The sequence below is a fragment of the Uloborus diversus genome, chromosome 3 (genome assembly GCF_026930045.1).
Source record: "Uloborus diversus isolate 005 chromosome 3, Udiv.v.3.1, whole genome shotgun sequence".
NCBI classification, from domain to species: domain Eukaryota; kingdom Metazoa; phylum Arthropoda; class Arachnida; order Araneae; family Uloboridae; genus Uloborus; species Uloborus diversus.
In genome coordinates this window covers 34,981,389-34,999,291 of record NC_072733.1, presented here as the reverse complement: position 1 = coordinate 34,999,291, position 17,903 = coordinate 34,981,389, and the positions used below count along the sequence as shown (strand labels likewise).

General features: G+C 32.3%; 1 protein-coding gene across 1 annotated transcript in view; it reads right to left on the bottom strand.

Moving 5' to 3' along the window:
• Positions 1-294: 294 nt before the first annotated feature.
• The window catches only part of LOC129218337 (uncharacterized), a 148,893-nt gene continuing 131,284 nt past the window's right edge, over positions 295-17,903 (bottom strand). Inside the window, exons 22-23 of the mRNA XM_054852576.1 lie at positions 2,407-2,493; positions 295-832 (exon numbers count right to left, since the gene is read on the bottom strand). Coding sequence (XP_054708551.1) covers positions 715-832; positions 2,407-2,493 — 205 coding nt within the window. The 3' untranslated portion in view covers positions 295-714. The remainder of the gene's footprint in view (positions 833-2,406; positions 2,494-17,903) is intronic.

Genomic DNA, 17,903 nt, shown 5'->3' with positions numbered 1-17,903 from the left:
GTGCTAAAATGAAGTATTTTAATGGTATTAAAACAAAAATTTTTACAATTTGCAGCTTAATAAAAAAAGTTTTTGAGATTTGACCATGCGACATAAGATCACACGACATAAATATCTATTTTTAAAACTATTTCCACACATTTAAGATGCCAAACCACAACTTCATAAGCGAAAATATTAATTTTCCCCCTTCCCTTTTAGGCAGCTGTAAGGTATTTTACGTCTGCCCTTTCCGTTCTGAAAGCATTATGATTGTTAGTGTTAGAAATAAAAAGAGCAGAAAGTTAGGAAATATATTTATTATAACAGTAGAGCAATGGGAATGGCACGTTGAACATTAAAATACAAGCAGACAGGCGTAGAATCATCGTTTTAAAATTTGAAGAGGTCTCAAAACGTTTTTACCAGTGCAACATCCGAGAAGCAAATGAATGGAGTCAAAATTTGAGCAAATAATTGAAAGAGCTTCTCGAAACTGTTCTGTAAATTCTAAATAAGTACCTGACTCATCCAATAAAAAAGTGAAGTTTTTTAAAAAAATACATTTTCTTCCAGTTCTTTCAGGATGAAATCAAACTTTTTTTTTTAGCGGAGACTTGTTTCGTTCATTTGAAACAGAAGGCGGCCAGTGTTGTGGCTGATTGTAAGTCGGCGAGATAAAAACAATCTTAAAGAATATAAATAATTTTCGCAAAATCACAGAAAGTTGAGTCATCATTCCTTGGTAAAGGCTTCCCACTCGGACACGTCAGCTGAAGAGCTCTGCTGCATATTCCGGGGACTTTCAAGGGGCCGCCGGAGTAGGACAGTTGTCTCGCTGCTCGAGTCGTCACTGAAGAAAAGGGGGGAAAGAGGGGGGATTCGAACACTTTACTTTACTACTTAAGCAGTGAGGAAGGGTTCAAATGAAGACATTTTAATTATTATCTTATAGGACATGCAACGGTTAAAAAGTGACATAGCATCCAAAACGTTTATGACTGAGAAAAATATTCACACCATTGGTCCTGATCAACTGCCTTATATAGACGAGGAAACCCTAAGTGCTGAAATATTCTTCACACTAGAATGCATTTTAATTTGTTCTTTCATTATTCAATATAATTTGTCATATATATATATATATATATATATATATATATATATATATATATATATATTCTTCTCTTGAATTAAAAAAGGGAGAAAAAAACTTAAATGATCTAACTTAATTTGGTATATCTTGTATTGTTTGATCAGTTTTACTTCCGTAAATAAATATGTTCTTCTTAATTGGCAGAGAAAAAGGTGGAAATATGGCACCATCTTTTATTTTTGATTTAAAGTTACTTTTAATACAAACAATTCTAGCTTTGTGTCTTGCATTAACAATTACGGCAAGTATCCCATATGCGAGAAGGCGGTAAAATAATTGATTAATGTTAATGTTTACATTTCAAACTCTTCGATTTACAAAAAGCTTTAGAAACAGTACCAGAAAAAGGGATGTAAATATGGGCACCCTTTTAAAAAAGTCACCGAAAATAGTTAAAAACAGGAAAAAACTATACACAATGGCAGATAATTTATTTATTACATGGGAAAAAATATTTACAGAAATCGCAAGCATAACTGGCGCTTTCAGCCCCGCACAATCGAAGTGTGCCTACATTTGGCGGAATAAAGATTGCACGGAATGTAGAGCACACATTTCACCCACACCTCTTCTCGAGTGTCTTCGAGGAACTTTTTATTCCGAAAGATGCAAATTGCATCGCTTGAGAAATAACTTTTGTTGTTTAAAAAAAAAAGAAGTGATATAGTTAGGGGCACTCTTTAAATGGAGGCCCATATTTACACACTACACTTAAGAAAGAAAGTCACCCTCACATGTAACGTAAAAGCGTGCATGACCGAAGGTGTGCTTCAAAAAGTAGCTTTTGATTTCTGCTTTCCGGATGTCATTGTGAATTTCACATACCTCTAAAAAGTTTGCAGTCTAAAAAGTCTTAGACTATCTGTGAAAGAGATTTCAAGCGAAGATTTTTGAAGTGAACGGTAATTACCTTTTCTGTTACTAAGTGAAGAAAGGCACTGAATCACACAAAGTAGAAGGAATCGGACAGGGTGCAGCGTTGTTAGGGTCTCTGGTCAAAGAATCAAGATTTGAATTTCGGATTTTAATAATATGCAGTAATATGTAACTTTTAATTAATTTGTAAAAAAATGATGTAGAGAAAATAGTAAGAGCACTAAGCTATTTTCAATGCCCAATGAGATCAGCAAATACCCTTTTTTCAGTGCTTTAAGTATAAATGCATAACCGACTTAAGATTATTTTTCGAAAAAAAGTGCTTTTTCAAATGGAGAAAATCTTACGAAGACGTTTTGGATGCTAAAAATATACATATATATATACTCAACTACCTTGGTTCATCTTCAACAATTGCTTCTTGCCTTCGCAAACATGGATGTTCTTCAGTAGATCGAGTAATATCTTCCTCAGAAGCAAGTCTATAGTATACAAATAAAGACCACATGTTAAAATTAATCTGAAATATTATAGCCTTTTACAGTATTTACGACGACAATAGAGCTCCAAACTTGAAGTAACCATTTGCCAGCCATATATATATATATATATATATATATATATATATATATATATATAAAAATCTCGTGTCACGATGTTTGTTCGGGGTAAACTCCGAAACTACTCAACCGATTTTTCTCAAATTTCATATCAATGTGTCATTTGGTCCAACTTAAAAGATAGGATAGTTTTTATAATTTTTTACTGCAAATTTCATATTAATTATGCAATAATAGTGTGAATTAATTGTTTAGTTCTAAAAATTCTTAATAGATGGCGGTGTAAGTTAATTAATCGATATAACTCTAACATCGTATGACTTACTGCTAAAAACACCATGATAAAAAAAGCTCAGAGATGTTGCTTAGAATTTCCATATAACGTTTCGGGATATTACAGGTTATTATTTACTTCCTGAGAAAATCAACTATATTTTTCAAAACGTTTCCTTGAATTGCTACAAATTGAAGATTTCACACCGTTGTGAAAAGTATTTTTCTCCACCAGTATCAAGATTAACTAAACGTATTTAATAGGTGTATCGGTTTCGGAGTGATTGCGGTTTGCCCAGATTGACTCAACACCCAATGAGTGCGAAAAGTTATCTGGATCACGAAGCTTTGCAAGAGTTGCAGCGGAACTACATTCGAGCTACTTGCTTGAGAGTCTGTCTTCGCGTTGGCAATGCGTGTATTAATGCTTTGAGAGCTTTCTTAGAAAAGCAGGAAGGTTCCAGGCTATTATATTAATCCTGCGTTAGGCTTCTCTGCAGGTGCCAGAATCATAACTGCCTTTTTAACCAAGAAGACTACTGAATTCTTCAAAAATTTTCCAGACTTATTTCAGGAAAGTTAATGAATTTAAGCGGAAAACAATTATTTTCTTTATTTTGTTCCCCAGGAAATTTTTAATATCATTAATTCTTGCAAAGATACATTCGCAACAGAAAATTGCAGTGACAATTGCATCGTCAGGCATTGCTGCTACTTTTTTTAGATGGTACACGAACAGCACATTCAGCTTTAAAGTTGCCTATTAAATATTCATAACAAACAAAACACAATGTGTACAATAAAGAAAAAAAAGACGTGGTATGGCTGTAGTGTTGCAAGAGAGTGAAATTATAATTTGGGATGAGTGTACTATGTCTCATGAGTAAAAGCATTCATTCGAAGCACATCATAGGATTATGCAAGATTTGAATGGCAACGATAAACTTTTAGGCGAAATTGTCTGAATACTGTCTGGGGACTTCCGGCAGACATTACCAGTTATTCCGATGAAATCAACGCATGTTTAAAAAAAACGTTTTTTATAGCGTAATGACGAGATAATGCGATTGGCCATGAACATGCGCGTATAAACGCAAAATAATCTAATCACACAAGTATTTTCTAAGCAATTGCTGAGTATTGGAAACGGTGAAATTGAACTGTATCAAAATATACAGTACAAGAAATAGCCAGACAATTTCTGCACTGCCGTTGAGACGAAAAGTGAACTAATTGAGAGTCTATTTCCAGATAAATTTAATTTTTTAAAAATCATAATTGCCTCTGTAATCGCGCTGGTTTTGCAGCAGGTTTGTTTTCGGTAAACATTCCCGAACAGACAGGAATATTTGTGGATCGTCAATTGTCGACTGTCAAATACATATCCTGATGCATGTCGCAAGTTGTATTTATTGGTAGCACAAAGTCATTGGGAGTTAACACTTTCTAATGCAGGTTTGACATAAGGAGAAACAGTATTCGTCAACTGTTTAAAACAATTTTGACGACATACTATCCAACACAATCATTATTTTTTAAGGAGAAACTATATTACTTTCACGTTTGAAGACGTATTTCATAAAGTTTAACAAACACACAAATGTCCAAATCCAGATTTTACACCAGAGATGAATATGAAGCTTTAGTTTTAACTGAAGGTTTTTGCGTTTCAATTTCAAATTTACCACTTAGTTATTATGATATGCCGTCACTTGATAGTTGGGCCACCGACTTAGTTAACACTGATTTGCAACGTATAACAACAGAGCAATGACTCTGTCTTAGCTACAATTATTGCGAATAATGAGCCATTACTGACGGCTTTAAAAAAAAGCTCTCCATTGATGCTGAACAAGTTGTCGATGAAAACAAAGCAGTAAACACTCCAAATGAATTTTTAAATTCCCTGGATACACCAGGAATGCGTCTACACGATTTCCGGTTGAAAATTGGCTCAACAATTTATTCTTTTTCGCGATTTAAACCCACCTAAATTACGCAACGGTACACGTTTCTACATAAAGTCAACAATATTTGTCGGAAAAGTTTAAAGGAGAAATGTTTGTGTTGCCACGTAATCCATTATTAGCGTCATAATTTTCAAACACATTTGAAAGGCTTCTATTTTTGATTCGTTTAGTTTTTGCAAAGACCATAAATAGATTTAAAGAACAAAAAATGTCTTCTTTCGGTTTGTTCTTGAAACATAAATATTTCTCTTATGGGCAACGAAATATTGCCTACTCACACGTGGAAAGTTATCATACTTTTCGTATTAGCAAAAGACTGGTTGATCAAGAACATTGTGCACAACTTAGTGCTTAGACAGTTTTCAGTTTTCAAATAATAGAAACAATAGTTCGAAGTCAATGTTATCTACTTCATTGAAAAAAATTTAATTTTTATACATTTTTAATTTAGTTAGTGTATTTTGTAAAGAAGTTATTGATTACAAACTATAGAGAAAGCTAATGTGAATAAAATGTAGTGTAGAATCTAAAAGTGTATGGTGGTTTACGCTTAGTTTCTACATTCGGTTATTTTACAATCAGTTTCGATATTTACTATCACTTTCATTTTTTTTTTGTGGAAGTTATACTTACAAAATTTACTAAGCGTAAGTATAGTGCTTTTTCCATAGAAAATTTAGTTAGTACTTATTGAATTCAATAAGTACTTTCTTCAGCCTGCACGGTAAAAAAAAAAAAAAAAAAAATCCGAAACGTTACTGAGTAAAAATTTTCGATAATTGCTTGCAGTTCTGGCTAAGCTTTGGCTATGTTTGCATTACTGCTTATAGAAGTTCCTTAATAAATCAGAAAGGTGCTAAGCTTTTTGTTTTTGTATCCCTTCCTAAGTTTACATTAAAGTTCCAGAAACACGACTAACTTCAAACGGGAAGATCTTCGAATTTTTCAAGAGGCTTCCGAGATGATTTCAGGAAGGTTATTAACTTTTATCGGAAAACTTTCCGGGTTTTGGCTTGACATGATACTGGCAGAAATTGGCCACATCAGCTGCCCATAATTTTCCAGGAACATTTAGGAATCGTTTTTAAATTGAATAACGCCCATTATCAATCTCATATGTTATAAAATCGGCTATACTATTTTAAGCTCTATTAAAAATATTTATTTGATTCTATCAAAATAATGAGTTCAAGTTTATTTTAATCCAACTTCTTTGCCACAGCAACGCGTGGCTGGGTCAGCTAGTATATATATATATATATATATATATATATATATATATATATATATATATATATATATATATATATATATATATATATATATATATATATATATATATATATATATATATATATAGGGTGTTTTTGAACTCTTGGGCAAATCTTTAATGGGTGATAGTATACATCAGGACAAAAAATATAATAGCAAAAATAAGGGTCCCAAACGTCTTCCGAAGGAGATATGCGGCATTCAAGTTTAGGGTCCAAAATTTCAAATGATCATAAAAACTGGGAGAATTGGTCGATTTGTTTGCGGTTTTCGCTAAAATTATTCTATTTATCAGTATTTTCACGAAAATAAATTTTGAAGATGAAGTTTTAAAAATGCCGATAGAGGGCACTTTAGACTTTGGTCTGACGAACAACTATTTTTACCACTATTTTTGAATCTCATTAGATTTTTTCTAATGCTTTGACTTTTTGGCTTTTCATATCAAAATCAGAATCATTGGGCGTGATTAAATCGCGCAAACTGGACCGTATTCAGAAGTTGAAATACATTCTGTCACCAAAAAAAAAAAAACCATTAATCCAGAAGGAAGCGAGCGATCTTCACGAAACTTAAAATGAATGTGGCCCATAACAGGATAATAAAATGATTACAATTTCAGAACAAAAGATTGTTTTATTAAGAAGTTATGACACAATAAAGGTTACAAAACCGAAAGTTGAATAGTCTCCTCTAGCAGCTATACAAGACGAAACACGGCGTGGTATTAAGTAGAGGTGGGCAATGTCGTTCTTTTTAATGATCCGTTCATCAGAGGTACGTTCATTCTTTTGATTCGTTCATTTAACTCGTTCATTTGAACGAATTCATTCATTTAAAAAGAAAAAAGTTGCAGGTGACCTTGCTGCACGACATACTCAACTCACGTACATTCGAAATGTTTCATAATATCAGTAATATTCTTTGAAGGAACAATAACTAAAATCATCTAAAAGTAAGAAAATACGCCTATGAAAAATGAATCAAAATTTTTTTATTCAGGTTTTGATGAAAAGTCAATTATAGTTCATTTTGTAAGATATTTCTCAGTTGCCGAATCGTAAGATATGTTTTCCATTCCAAAAATCGCAGGTTCCCTTTCAGCATGTCACAAAATTAAGTTATCCAATTTTCCAGCTACAGCACTGTATATATATACATATGTTACTACCTATAGACCATGTATAACGGAAAAAGGTAACAACAAAAAAAAAAAATAAAACGTCTAAAAATATTAGGAAGCATCAAAATATACCAAAGTGCCGATGAAAACTGGGGAAAAAAAAACGCAACTTTTTTATTGGGGAAAAATTAGACAGTAACAATACTTATTAAAAATTTCTGAATATTAAATGTAAAATAAGCGAAAAAAAGGAATTAACAAAGAGCAATGTTGGATTAGGTACTTCACATAGAAGATGAAAACATAGAAATATCTTATTTGAGGATGGCATAATAATGTCGGAATTATCTTTGTATTCCCTGAGAAAGAAGATAAATGTTCTATGGATTTTGATAAAATTATTGAGTATTTTAAGAATTCAGAATTGTAACAGATGACTCAGACATTCCATATCATTGTTACAGACTGCTGTATTAGCTGAATAAAAGTTTGTTAGTTAAAATTTACCAAGTTTAATAGCTTTCGACTTCTTGTCCTTCCGTTACCCTTAACAAATACATAATTTATGTGCTTAAAATAATTATTTTTTAAAACTAGATCTGAAGTTGTAAGGATTAAACACTCTTGTATGTGCCTTAATTTTTGTTGAATTTTCCCTTTTATAGTTTGGCTGAACTTTTGGGGAGAACATAATAGAGTGAAAATCATGTCCCAAAAATGTCCTTCCGTTACCGTTTTTTAAATTTGAATTAAAAAAACAGTTAGTAATAAAAAATTCCTGGCTTTGGCTTCTTTAGCAACTTACCATGATGTGTATAAAAGTCTATGCATCAGTTTTTGAATAAATATGTATTTTGATGGACTCACAGAAAAATATACATCAGTTTTTTTTTGTACAAACTGTCCTTCCGTTACCACTGGAATTCACCAAATGCGATTTTATCACTAGTGTATCAATATTATTTTCCAAACTGCTCATCGTTCAAAACAACGGTCGTTCAGTTTTTAACCGACTTCAAAAAGGAGGCGGTTATCAGTTCATACCGTATGTATGTTTTTTTTGTTTGTCCACTCATAGCGTCTCACCTAGTGAACCGATTTTGATGATTCTTTTTTTAATGGATAGGGGATGGCTCAACTTAGGTCCCATTACTTTGTTTGACCATATTTGTTCTTTAGAAAAAAAGTTATGGGCAAAAAATAGTAAATTTTATGCAATTTCCCTATTAAATGATTAAAATGATATTGTAGCGAAGTTCGCACTTTTCATCCGTGGATAACGGTGGCTCAGTGGTAGAATTCTAGCCTCCCACACGAGCGACCCGGGTTCAAATCCCGACTAGGACAAAGTGAATTTTACTAAAATTTCCTTTCTACTGTTTCCCCTATTTTCTCGAATGTTCTATTAATTTCTGCATCTTTCCGAGTCTGGAAAGTTACAGCACTTTCTCAAGTTGTATATAAGCAGATGTAACGTTCATTCGTGGTTCTGAATAAAGATCTCGAGTTGAGACTAACGAGTATTCGCTTCATTTGGCTTTCACATTGTCTTCGCTATCTTCATCTACTCGACAATATGAAACTCATTGTTATAAAAGTTTGGTTCCATATAACAGTAACATTAATAGTAATTGTAATGATAATTTTGAATAAAGGCTTTTCTAAAGCAATACAGTGATATAGAGCCGAACTTCTTACTAGGTAACTTCTTACTTTTACTGAAATATCTACATTTACACTAAAAAAAATGAAATAAAAAAATTTTGAAAAAAAAAAATATAACCGACTTCAAAATTGCTCTAAAAAGTGAAAAATAATTTTATTCTTTAAACACCATCGATAATACTTTTAAACATAATTTTTGAAGTTGGCACAAAAACAAAAAGTAGAATCCATTGTAACCATGCTTCGTTCATATTTTTATCAAAAAATCATCCAAAGTTAGGAACGAAACACTTATATCGTTACTCAAATATGCTGTCATCAATGCGTAATGCATGTGGTAGTAAAGAAACTGGACGTGGTTAAATTTATACTTGTAGTTGAGTTATGGCTGTGAATGATTTTATCGATCGTTTTTGCGCCAACTTCAAAAATTATGTTTAAAAGTATTATCGATGGTGTTTAAAGAATAAAATTATTTTTCACTTTTTAGAGCAATTTTGAAGTCGGTTCTATTTTTTTTTTTCAAAAATTTTTTTTAAGTGAACGAACGGATCTGTTCATTTTAAGGATTCATTCTTTTTCACTCGTTCGTTCATAAACGACACATCTCTAATTTTTATGAAATTAACCAAAGTTCAATTTTTTCAGCTTTTCTTGTATGTAGCAGTATTTCGGCAGAAAAAGTCCCAAATATTTATTTCTCAATAAATGTGCACTGTGCATCATAATCTTTCCTGTTGAAACCGATGACCGGTCAGTTGACACCACTGTCTTCGTTAAAGAGGTGGGCAATGTCGTTCTTTTTAATGATCCGTTCATCAGAGGATCGTTCATTCTTTTGATCCGTTCATTTAACTCGTTCATTTGAACGACTTCGTTCATTTAAAAAAGTTGCAAGTAATCTCTCTGCACGACATACTCAAGTATATTCGATATGTTTCATTGAATCACTAACATTCTTTGAAGGAAAAATAACTAAAATTATCTTAAAGAAAGAAAATATGCCTATGCAAAATGAATCAAAAAAACTTTATTCGGATTTCGATGCATAAAGCAATTATAGTTCATTTTGTGAGATATTTCTCAGTTGCGAACGATAAGACATATTTTCCATTCCAAAAATCGCCGGTTTCATTTCAGCGAATCAAAAAATTAAGTTATTAAATTTTTCCAGCTACAGCACTATAGTGTATATTTTAATGTATTTCATAAAATAAAAAGTCGTCTTGCATTTACTACATCCAGTGCGCTAAATATTTTATTCTTTTCTCACTTTTGAATAATAAATTTCATGCACATTGAAAGGCTAGTTCCATTGTTTTACTGTTTGAATCTTGACAGTTACTAAACACTCCTAGCTTTCAATTTCAATGCAGCTAACATCTCGTGATACATTTTTTTGTCATATTCTTCAAGAACCCGTTCAACAATTTTGGAACATGTTCTGCTGGAAGTGATTCCCTCCTTTACTGTAAAAAAGGGTTGGTTCTAAACACCTGGTATAGCTTCTGAATTAAAAAAAAAAGTATTACTCAATTATAACTCTTTATGACATGACTGCTAGTCGGATGGCGATAGCTCTGAAATTTGCATGAAGTTGTGATATTTAAAAATATTTCTGTATCGATGATGTAGCCCTTTTATTCAAATATAATACATGGCGAACTAGGAGTATTTGTTTATCAAATTCCATGCCAGAAGATTTTTTACAGCAGCAGTTTTCTTTTGTGAAGATATAACAAAGAGCGCTTTGAATGACTAACCGATTTTACCAAGGTTTCATTATTTTAAAGAGGCGTAATGCAGCTGCTAATTTAAACCTGGGACTTCAATATTTTATATTTTTTCCATACTTGTTTTATTTCTTCACCTAATTTCTCTTTTTAATTTTATTCTAAACTAACTTTGGTAATTATGCTAGGTTTTTTCAAATTGTTTAATTATTTTTTTTTATCATCCGTTCTTTTCAGCTTCTACTTTGTTTTACTTTCTGTAATTTTCATTTTTTTCTTCATTTCTTAATTTATGTCGCTTTTTTTTTTTTTTGCCATTCTGCAGCAGTCAATGCTATTTGTGCAATTTGTTTGAGGTTTATTAACGAAAAGAGAAATGTAACTGATGTTACATATTTTAAATAAGTTTTAAATAATTAAATTCATCTATTTATAAATATTTAAGGGTTTAATATTAAAGATATCATCAGAAACGAAGGGAATATGACTTTTTATAAACTTGGGTTTATTTTTGTTTAAGCAATGCAAACTTTTATACAAATTTGTGACTGATGTTACATTAGTATGAAGCCTAGTTTAAAAACAATTGCTACAAGACAATTATAACAGTTTAAAGTTTCTTTTTTGGTCTAATCACTTCCTAGGTAAACCACATTTCAATAAAAAATAAGATTGTAGACATACCAATTAATTTACTAAATGAAAAAAAAAAGATTAACTTTTAGAATCGCTAATGCAACGACACATGGGCACTGAGTAGTGTTGACAAAAGTTTGCCTATAAAACTTACAAAAAATGTGTAATGCAACGACACATGGGCACTGAGTAGTGTTGACAAAATTTTGCCCATAAAACTTACAAAAAATGTGTTAATAACTTTTTTCGCATACTTTTATAAAAATAGTCTTTTTTACCTCATATGAAAGAAAAAAAAATACTGATACAATGAAGTTTTTTTTTTACTGTGTTGACCCTAGTTTCATGGACATGCCTTTTAGCGTAATTTTAGTTATAACAGAAAACCGCATCTATATCCGTACATCTGGGAGGTATAGGGCAAAGTAACAAAAGTAAAATTATCCACCAGATGAGATTAAAGCTTTACTAGGCTGTCATTCATGGGTTTATAAAATAAAAATTTGTTTATTAAATCTTAAAGCTTTAAACTACTGAAAATAGTATAACAAGTTGAGTATGATATTACTTCTCAGTTTTCCGAAAACTGAAAAAGTGCCCTTTATCGGCCAGGTAACAAGCTCAGCAAACAAAAAGTTCATCCAAATAATTATGCATTTGTCTTTTTGTTCGTTAAACTATACATAAATCTACAGCCCTTGACAGATTTATTGCAGGTTTGGTGCTAAGTTCAATAATCTTCTGGGAAAAAATATTTGCAAAATATGCTATTGAAAAATTAACACTATTTCATTTCTGACTTCTAAAATTCTTTTGGCGAGTATGAAAGGAGAAAAATTTAATGATTTAAAGAAGATCTGAGAAAAGATAATTTCAAGCTTGTACGACGACTAGAACTTATGTAATAGCCACAAAATGTCTACTTTGAGAAATTAAAAATCTCAGTTTCACTTAAACTTCGCATACGACCATAAATTCGGCGAAAGAAGTTATTTGTTAATGTGTGTTCAGTAAATTACCGCCCATTAGCCAGGGCTAAAGCAAAAATACGTGAAATACACCGCCAACTCAGTCATTTCCAGCCGAGGACTGCAGTTTCGTGCTTATTAGCACTCATCAGCCCGGCATAGGAAAGTGACTGAGCTGGAGATGGAAAACCTCTTAATGAAGCCAAGAGTGCGAAACAAACTGGTAGCTAATATAGAATCAGCAGACCAGACGAGTGACCGAAGCAATGGTTCGGTTCAACTCGAAGATTGAACGCGAGGCAAGGTATGTTCAGTAAATTACCGCCCATTAGCCAGGGCTAAAGAATTTCGAGTTGAACCGAACCATTGCTTCGGTCACTCGTCTGGTCTGCTGATTCTATATTAGCTACCAGTTTGTTTCGCACTCTTGACTCGAGTTGAACCGAACCATTGCTTCGGTCACTCGTCTGGTCTGCTGATTCTATATTAGCTACCAGTTTGTTTCGCACTCTTGGCTTCATTAAGAGGTTTTCCATCTCCAGCTCAGTCACTTTCCTATGCCGGGCTGATGAGTGCTAATAAGCACGAAACTGCAGTCCTCGGCTGGAAATGACTGAGTTGGCGGTGTATTTCACGTATTTTTGCTTTAGCCCTGGCTAATGGGCGGTAATTTACTGCACATACCTTGCCTCGCGTTCAATCTTCGAGTTGAACCGAACCATTGCTTCGGTCACTCGTCTGGTCTGCTGATTCTATATTAGCTACCAGTTTGTTTCGCACTCTAGGCTTCATTAAGAGGTTTTCCATCTCCAGCTCAGTCACTTTCCTATGCCGGGCTGATGAGTGCTAATAAGCACGAAACTGCAGTCCTCGGCTGGAAATGACTGAGTTGGCGGTGTATTTCACGTATCTGTTAATGGTTTCGAATTGCATAAATAATTCTTGTGTGTCCTTCACCTTCATAAACACGAACGGAATTAAAATTCTTTTGCATTTAGCATCAAGATATTGTCTCTCTTGTCTTCATTTTCTTGATTTTTTTTACGCAAAAGTAGTACACTGCAAATAAACCTGCACAATTTGGAACACTTTGTTTCAGAAAAAGTGATCCTTATATGTGAACGTGCGCTGTGAAGTATTCTGAATAAGCTCCGTCAGAAGGAAAGTGTTCCGAATGTGTTCTGGATACTGAACCTCTAGTGCCAACACACGAGTCCAGGTAGCAGATGGTTTGTCAACACATTTGAAAACATGTTTGGTCACATTTGGGCACACTTGTAAAATCATTGCTTCCTTTGCTGCAATGAGAATGGCTAGATGAAGATTGGTTGGTTGTACTATATACTGTATCTATACACTATTAAATTAAATGACGTTATTTTTACTGTAAATTTTGTAAAAATTTTTCAATACTCTCACTCATAAACTTAATTGAAAGAACTTTGTGCTACGAAATTGTGACATATTTCATCACGTGTGCCAAATTCTGCGAAGCTACACAGAAAGTATTAGTAAACATTGATGTCGATTTCAGAATTTTCATCTGTAACTAATTTGGTCTAGTTTGAAAATTATTTAACGCAAGTTACTTACTTCCATTACTACTCATTACATTATGCTTAAACATTTGAAAATTGATTTAGCTCTCGCAGATCGTTGAGCTCCATATTTTGTGTACATTATGCGTTAGCATTGTACATTAAGCACTTGTACATCTCTGAGCATTCACATTTTGTTTTAAATAAACTTTTATTCATCATACTGTTTAAGTTGTAGAAGAATCTAAATAACTAAATTTAAAAATTATACAGTTGTAATCCAGATGTTTGACCATTGATTATGCTTGGAACAAGGATCCCTAACCTTTATTGTTATTTGTTACTCTTTATAAGTTTCCGAAATTCGAGTCTCACAATTTAAATTTAACACAAATGCATGGTAAAGCAAAAAAAAAAAAAAAAAATGATGTTTCAATTTCTACTCTGAGCTCGAAATATATGCAAAAAGTTATATCAGCTATGTTGATCTGATTTCTGAAACTACTAAAGTTTATGTAGGCTTGTATAAATGTATGTGTGTCTCAGTACATATATCGGGCCTGGAATTGTTCAAAAAAGGGACTGGGAAACAAAATGTTTAAAATCACCGGTTTAGAAGATAATTCTGAGAATTTTACCTTTTTTTTTTGCCTTATTTAAATCAATTTTTCAATTTGCTGTTCGACACGTTAATAAAAAATTTTATATTTTGAAAAATGACCATGTTCTATTTAAGAAAAATGTACAACTTGATGAACTAAAATTAAATAACATATGATGAAAATTTTGACGAAAAACGTGTAAGTATTGGATAAAAAAGTAAAAAGTTCATTCTGTTGCAGATATTAAAGGAATATTTCAATATTATACATATATTTCATGCAAACTATTTAACACTATAAAAGAGAGGCTCAGGGGGCCACAGACTGGAATACTCGGAATTTCAGGGCTTTTAATTAAAAAAAAATCTAATTTTAGCTTTAGTAACGCAATTTTAGGCCATATTTTTAATGTTCGGGCAAAGGTGTAGGGATACTTTCCCGAAATATTTGTTGGAGTTGATGTTTTGAAAATAACGTTTAAGCTGTCTTTGGGTGATGTAAAAGGGAGAAAACGAAGGAGGGGGGGGGGGAGGGGGTTTAAAAAATGAATTAAACTGGAGTTTTAAAATTGTAATTTTAGATTGGTCTTTAGTAAACTATAAGGGTAAGAGTTTCCATGAATGATCCCTTCCGAAAACGATTCAGAGGTGAAGAATTAAGAACATTTTTAGGGGACTTAAACCTCAATGTTTCAAAATTTAATTTTAAAAGTATAGTTTTAAGCTGAACTTGAAGACGTTAGAGGAAGGAGACTCGGAGAATCTCGCCGTAAATTAAAACAAAACAAAACAAAAAAAAAAAAAAAACTGATATCTTAAAAATAGTTCAGCTATATTTGATGATAAAAGGGAAGGGAGGAGGGAGGGGGGTCTAATTCTAGAAAAATATTTTCCAAGAGAATTTAGTGTTAAAGGGGACACATATTATTTGTGATCAACTGATAAAGTTTATAAATGTTAAAAATAGCTTTAAATAAATTTTTATGGAATTTTACAATAGAATCGACTTGCATGTAAAAACGAGGATTCTACGATACAACTGTCCAGCAATGTGATGTAAATTTTAAAATCTGTACATGAGTCAAATAAATTAATTAAAAAATATTGAGTAAATGACTGTTAAGTAGTAAAACTGTAAACGATTTTAGCAGATGCATTTCAAGGTTTCCTTTTATTGAAAAGAAATGAACATACTTTTGTTCAAGCTCGAGTAATATAAGACTTTTTTGCTGACGTCGTTTGTATTTAAATTTCCAGACATTTGAAACTGAAATTCATTTTTTTCGTATTTTGAAAAGCTTTGAAACAATGAACCTACCACACTAAATTAAATTAAACATTCGACTGAAACAAAATAAGTCAAATTTGACCAACACTGAATTAATTAAACTTTTGCCCAAAGACTATGAGGATTCCGCAAGACTACTTTCAGCAATGTGATGTAAATTTTAAAATGTGTATTTATGTCAATTAGGTTAATTTAAAAAATATTTTGTTTTACGACAAGATGTGTTTAGTTAACTGCAAAATAGGAGTTCAGAGGTTCTAAGTGCATCAGTTTAAAATGTGTTTTAATTTTTAGCTGCATTAAGGATCTTATTTCTTCCTTGAGACAATTTAACTTTTTAAGCAGCACTCTGTATTTAAAAGTATAACTAAGCGAGTTTGACCAGGAATTTCTGTGAACTAGTGTATTTATTTAAAGAAAATTGCACTATTGAAAAAATTCAAGTGCAACTGAAACTTTTTAAGTTGAAGTGGTCCATTCAACTCAAACATAATTCGATCCAATCGAATAAGATTGTATCTACCAATAGCGCAGCCAAAAATTTGCATTGCCTCATCCAGTTGAAATTTTGCACTACGCTACTGGTAGATAGCATTCCATCGAATTGAACACAATCGAGTTGAATGTGACATTAAAAAAAAGGCAAGTTACGTTTAATAACTTTTGATCAACCTTATAATCGGTTTTTCACAAAATTTTATTCCAGAAGTAATTTTCCCAAAAAATCATACTGAAATAACAATTTAGAAACAGTACCTAGTGAAATGTTTGTCGCTCAATTTTTCACCAAGTGGGCGTCCATTCATAGCATGATTTCGGGGAACATTCAACCAACATAATTGATGATTCGATTCGAACGAATTCTATCAACCAAAAGTGAAGCCACAAATTTCCTTTACTCCACCCAGAAGAAAATGTCTCGCTACGTGACTGGTAGATAGAATTCGATCGAATCGAACATAATCGAGAAAAATATGCTTCTTAGTCGTCATTGAAATTTACACCGATTTGGCTCAAAAAAAGAAAAAGTGTAAACGCTTCTTTTGGAACCTCTGTGCACACCAAAAACGGATGTGCACAACCAGACTCCACTCAGTCTACACACAAAATTTTAACTTATTACGGCATACAGTTTTCAGTTACGCGAGATGCATTAAAACCAGGGGTGAATTTGTGCTTGGTCTTACTGGAACGCCGTTACTTTTCAGGAAAAATAATTCCGCATCCACACAAAACTGGCCAAAAATCGTCATTCAATCATTTATCATTAGCGTTTCTGGTACTGGAACACTTACGAATTCACCTCTGATACATACGTACTTACTGACGTCACGAGAAAACTCGTGATAATGAATTCAGTAATTATCAAAAATGGGCATTTCGATTGCCCGTAAATTCATATGCACTTGCAGACGGGTCAAAAACACTAAACATACATCTGGGAATGAGTTAAATGGAATTTTTTGGCCTAATTCAAATGAAATTGGTTTTCTTTAATTTAATGCATTTACTCCTATACTTTGCACAAGGAAGAAAAACTAAATACAAACTAATTGGTAATTCCATCTTTGCAGTGAAGTTTCACAGAAATGATTAGTTATTTAAGAATTTCATTGCATTTCAGTGTTATAAAAAAACACTACTTTCTTTAATGGTCATTGATCATAAACCGAGCAGTGGAACTAATGAGTAGCTAAGTAGTAGAAACATAAACAAATTAGATTTATAGACAGTAATAAAAAAGTTTTTGTTCTTGAGGAATTATTTTTTTTTTCAATTAATTTATATAACCATTTGTTTTTGACACAGTTTTGTTTACTTTTTACACTATTGATTGGATTTGAAAATTTATTTATGGAAATTTATATTTCAAACTTAGTTGTCATTTCTGTAGTAAATATGATTTTGTACTACAATTTCCTGCTACTTTTTTTTTTTGCTCGTTTGTCATTTTGCTGTAAACTATTCAATTGGTTTTGAGGTGCTATTAGATTTTAAATTTTCATACTAATAATGCAGATTAATAATCATATTCACTCAAAGCCTAAACCCATCATTAAGCCTGCAGTCTCAACAAAAATGAATTTAGTGAGTATTTTTTCTTTTTATAAGCTTCTTTTATACTTGGGTAGCACACATTCCGGGAGGATATTAGTGATCGGTAATTGTTCCGAAACATATCCTAAAAGCTGTACTAAAACGTGTGCCACAAAATGTTTAGCGCAAGTGTTCAAAAACCATTCTTTTACACTATCCATGAAATGT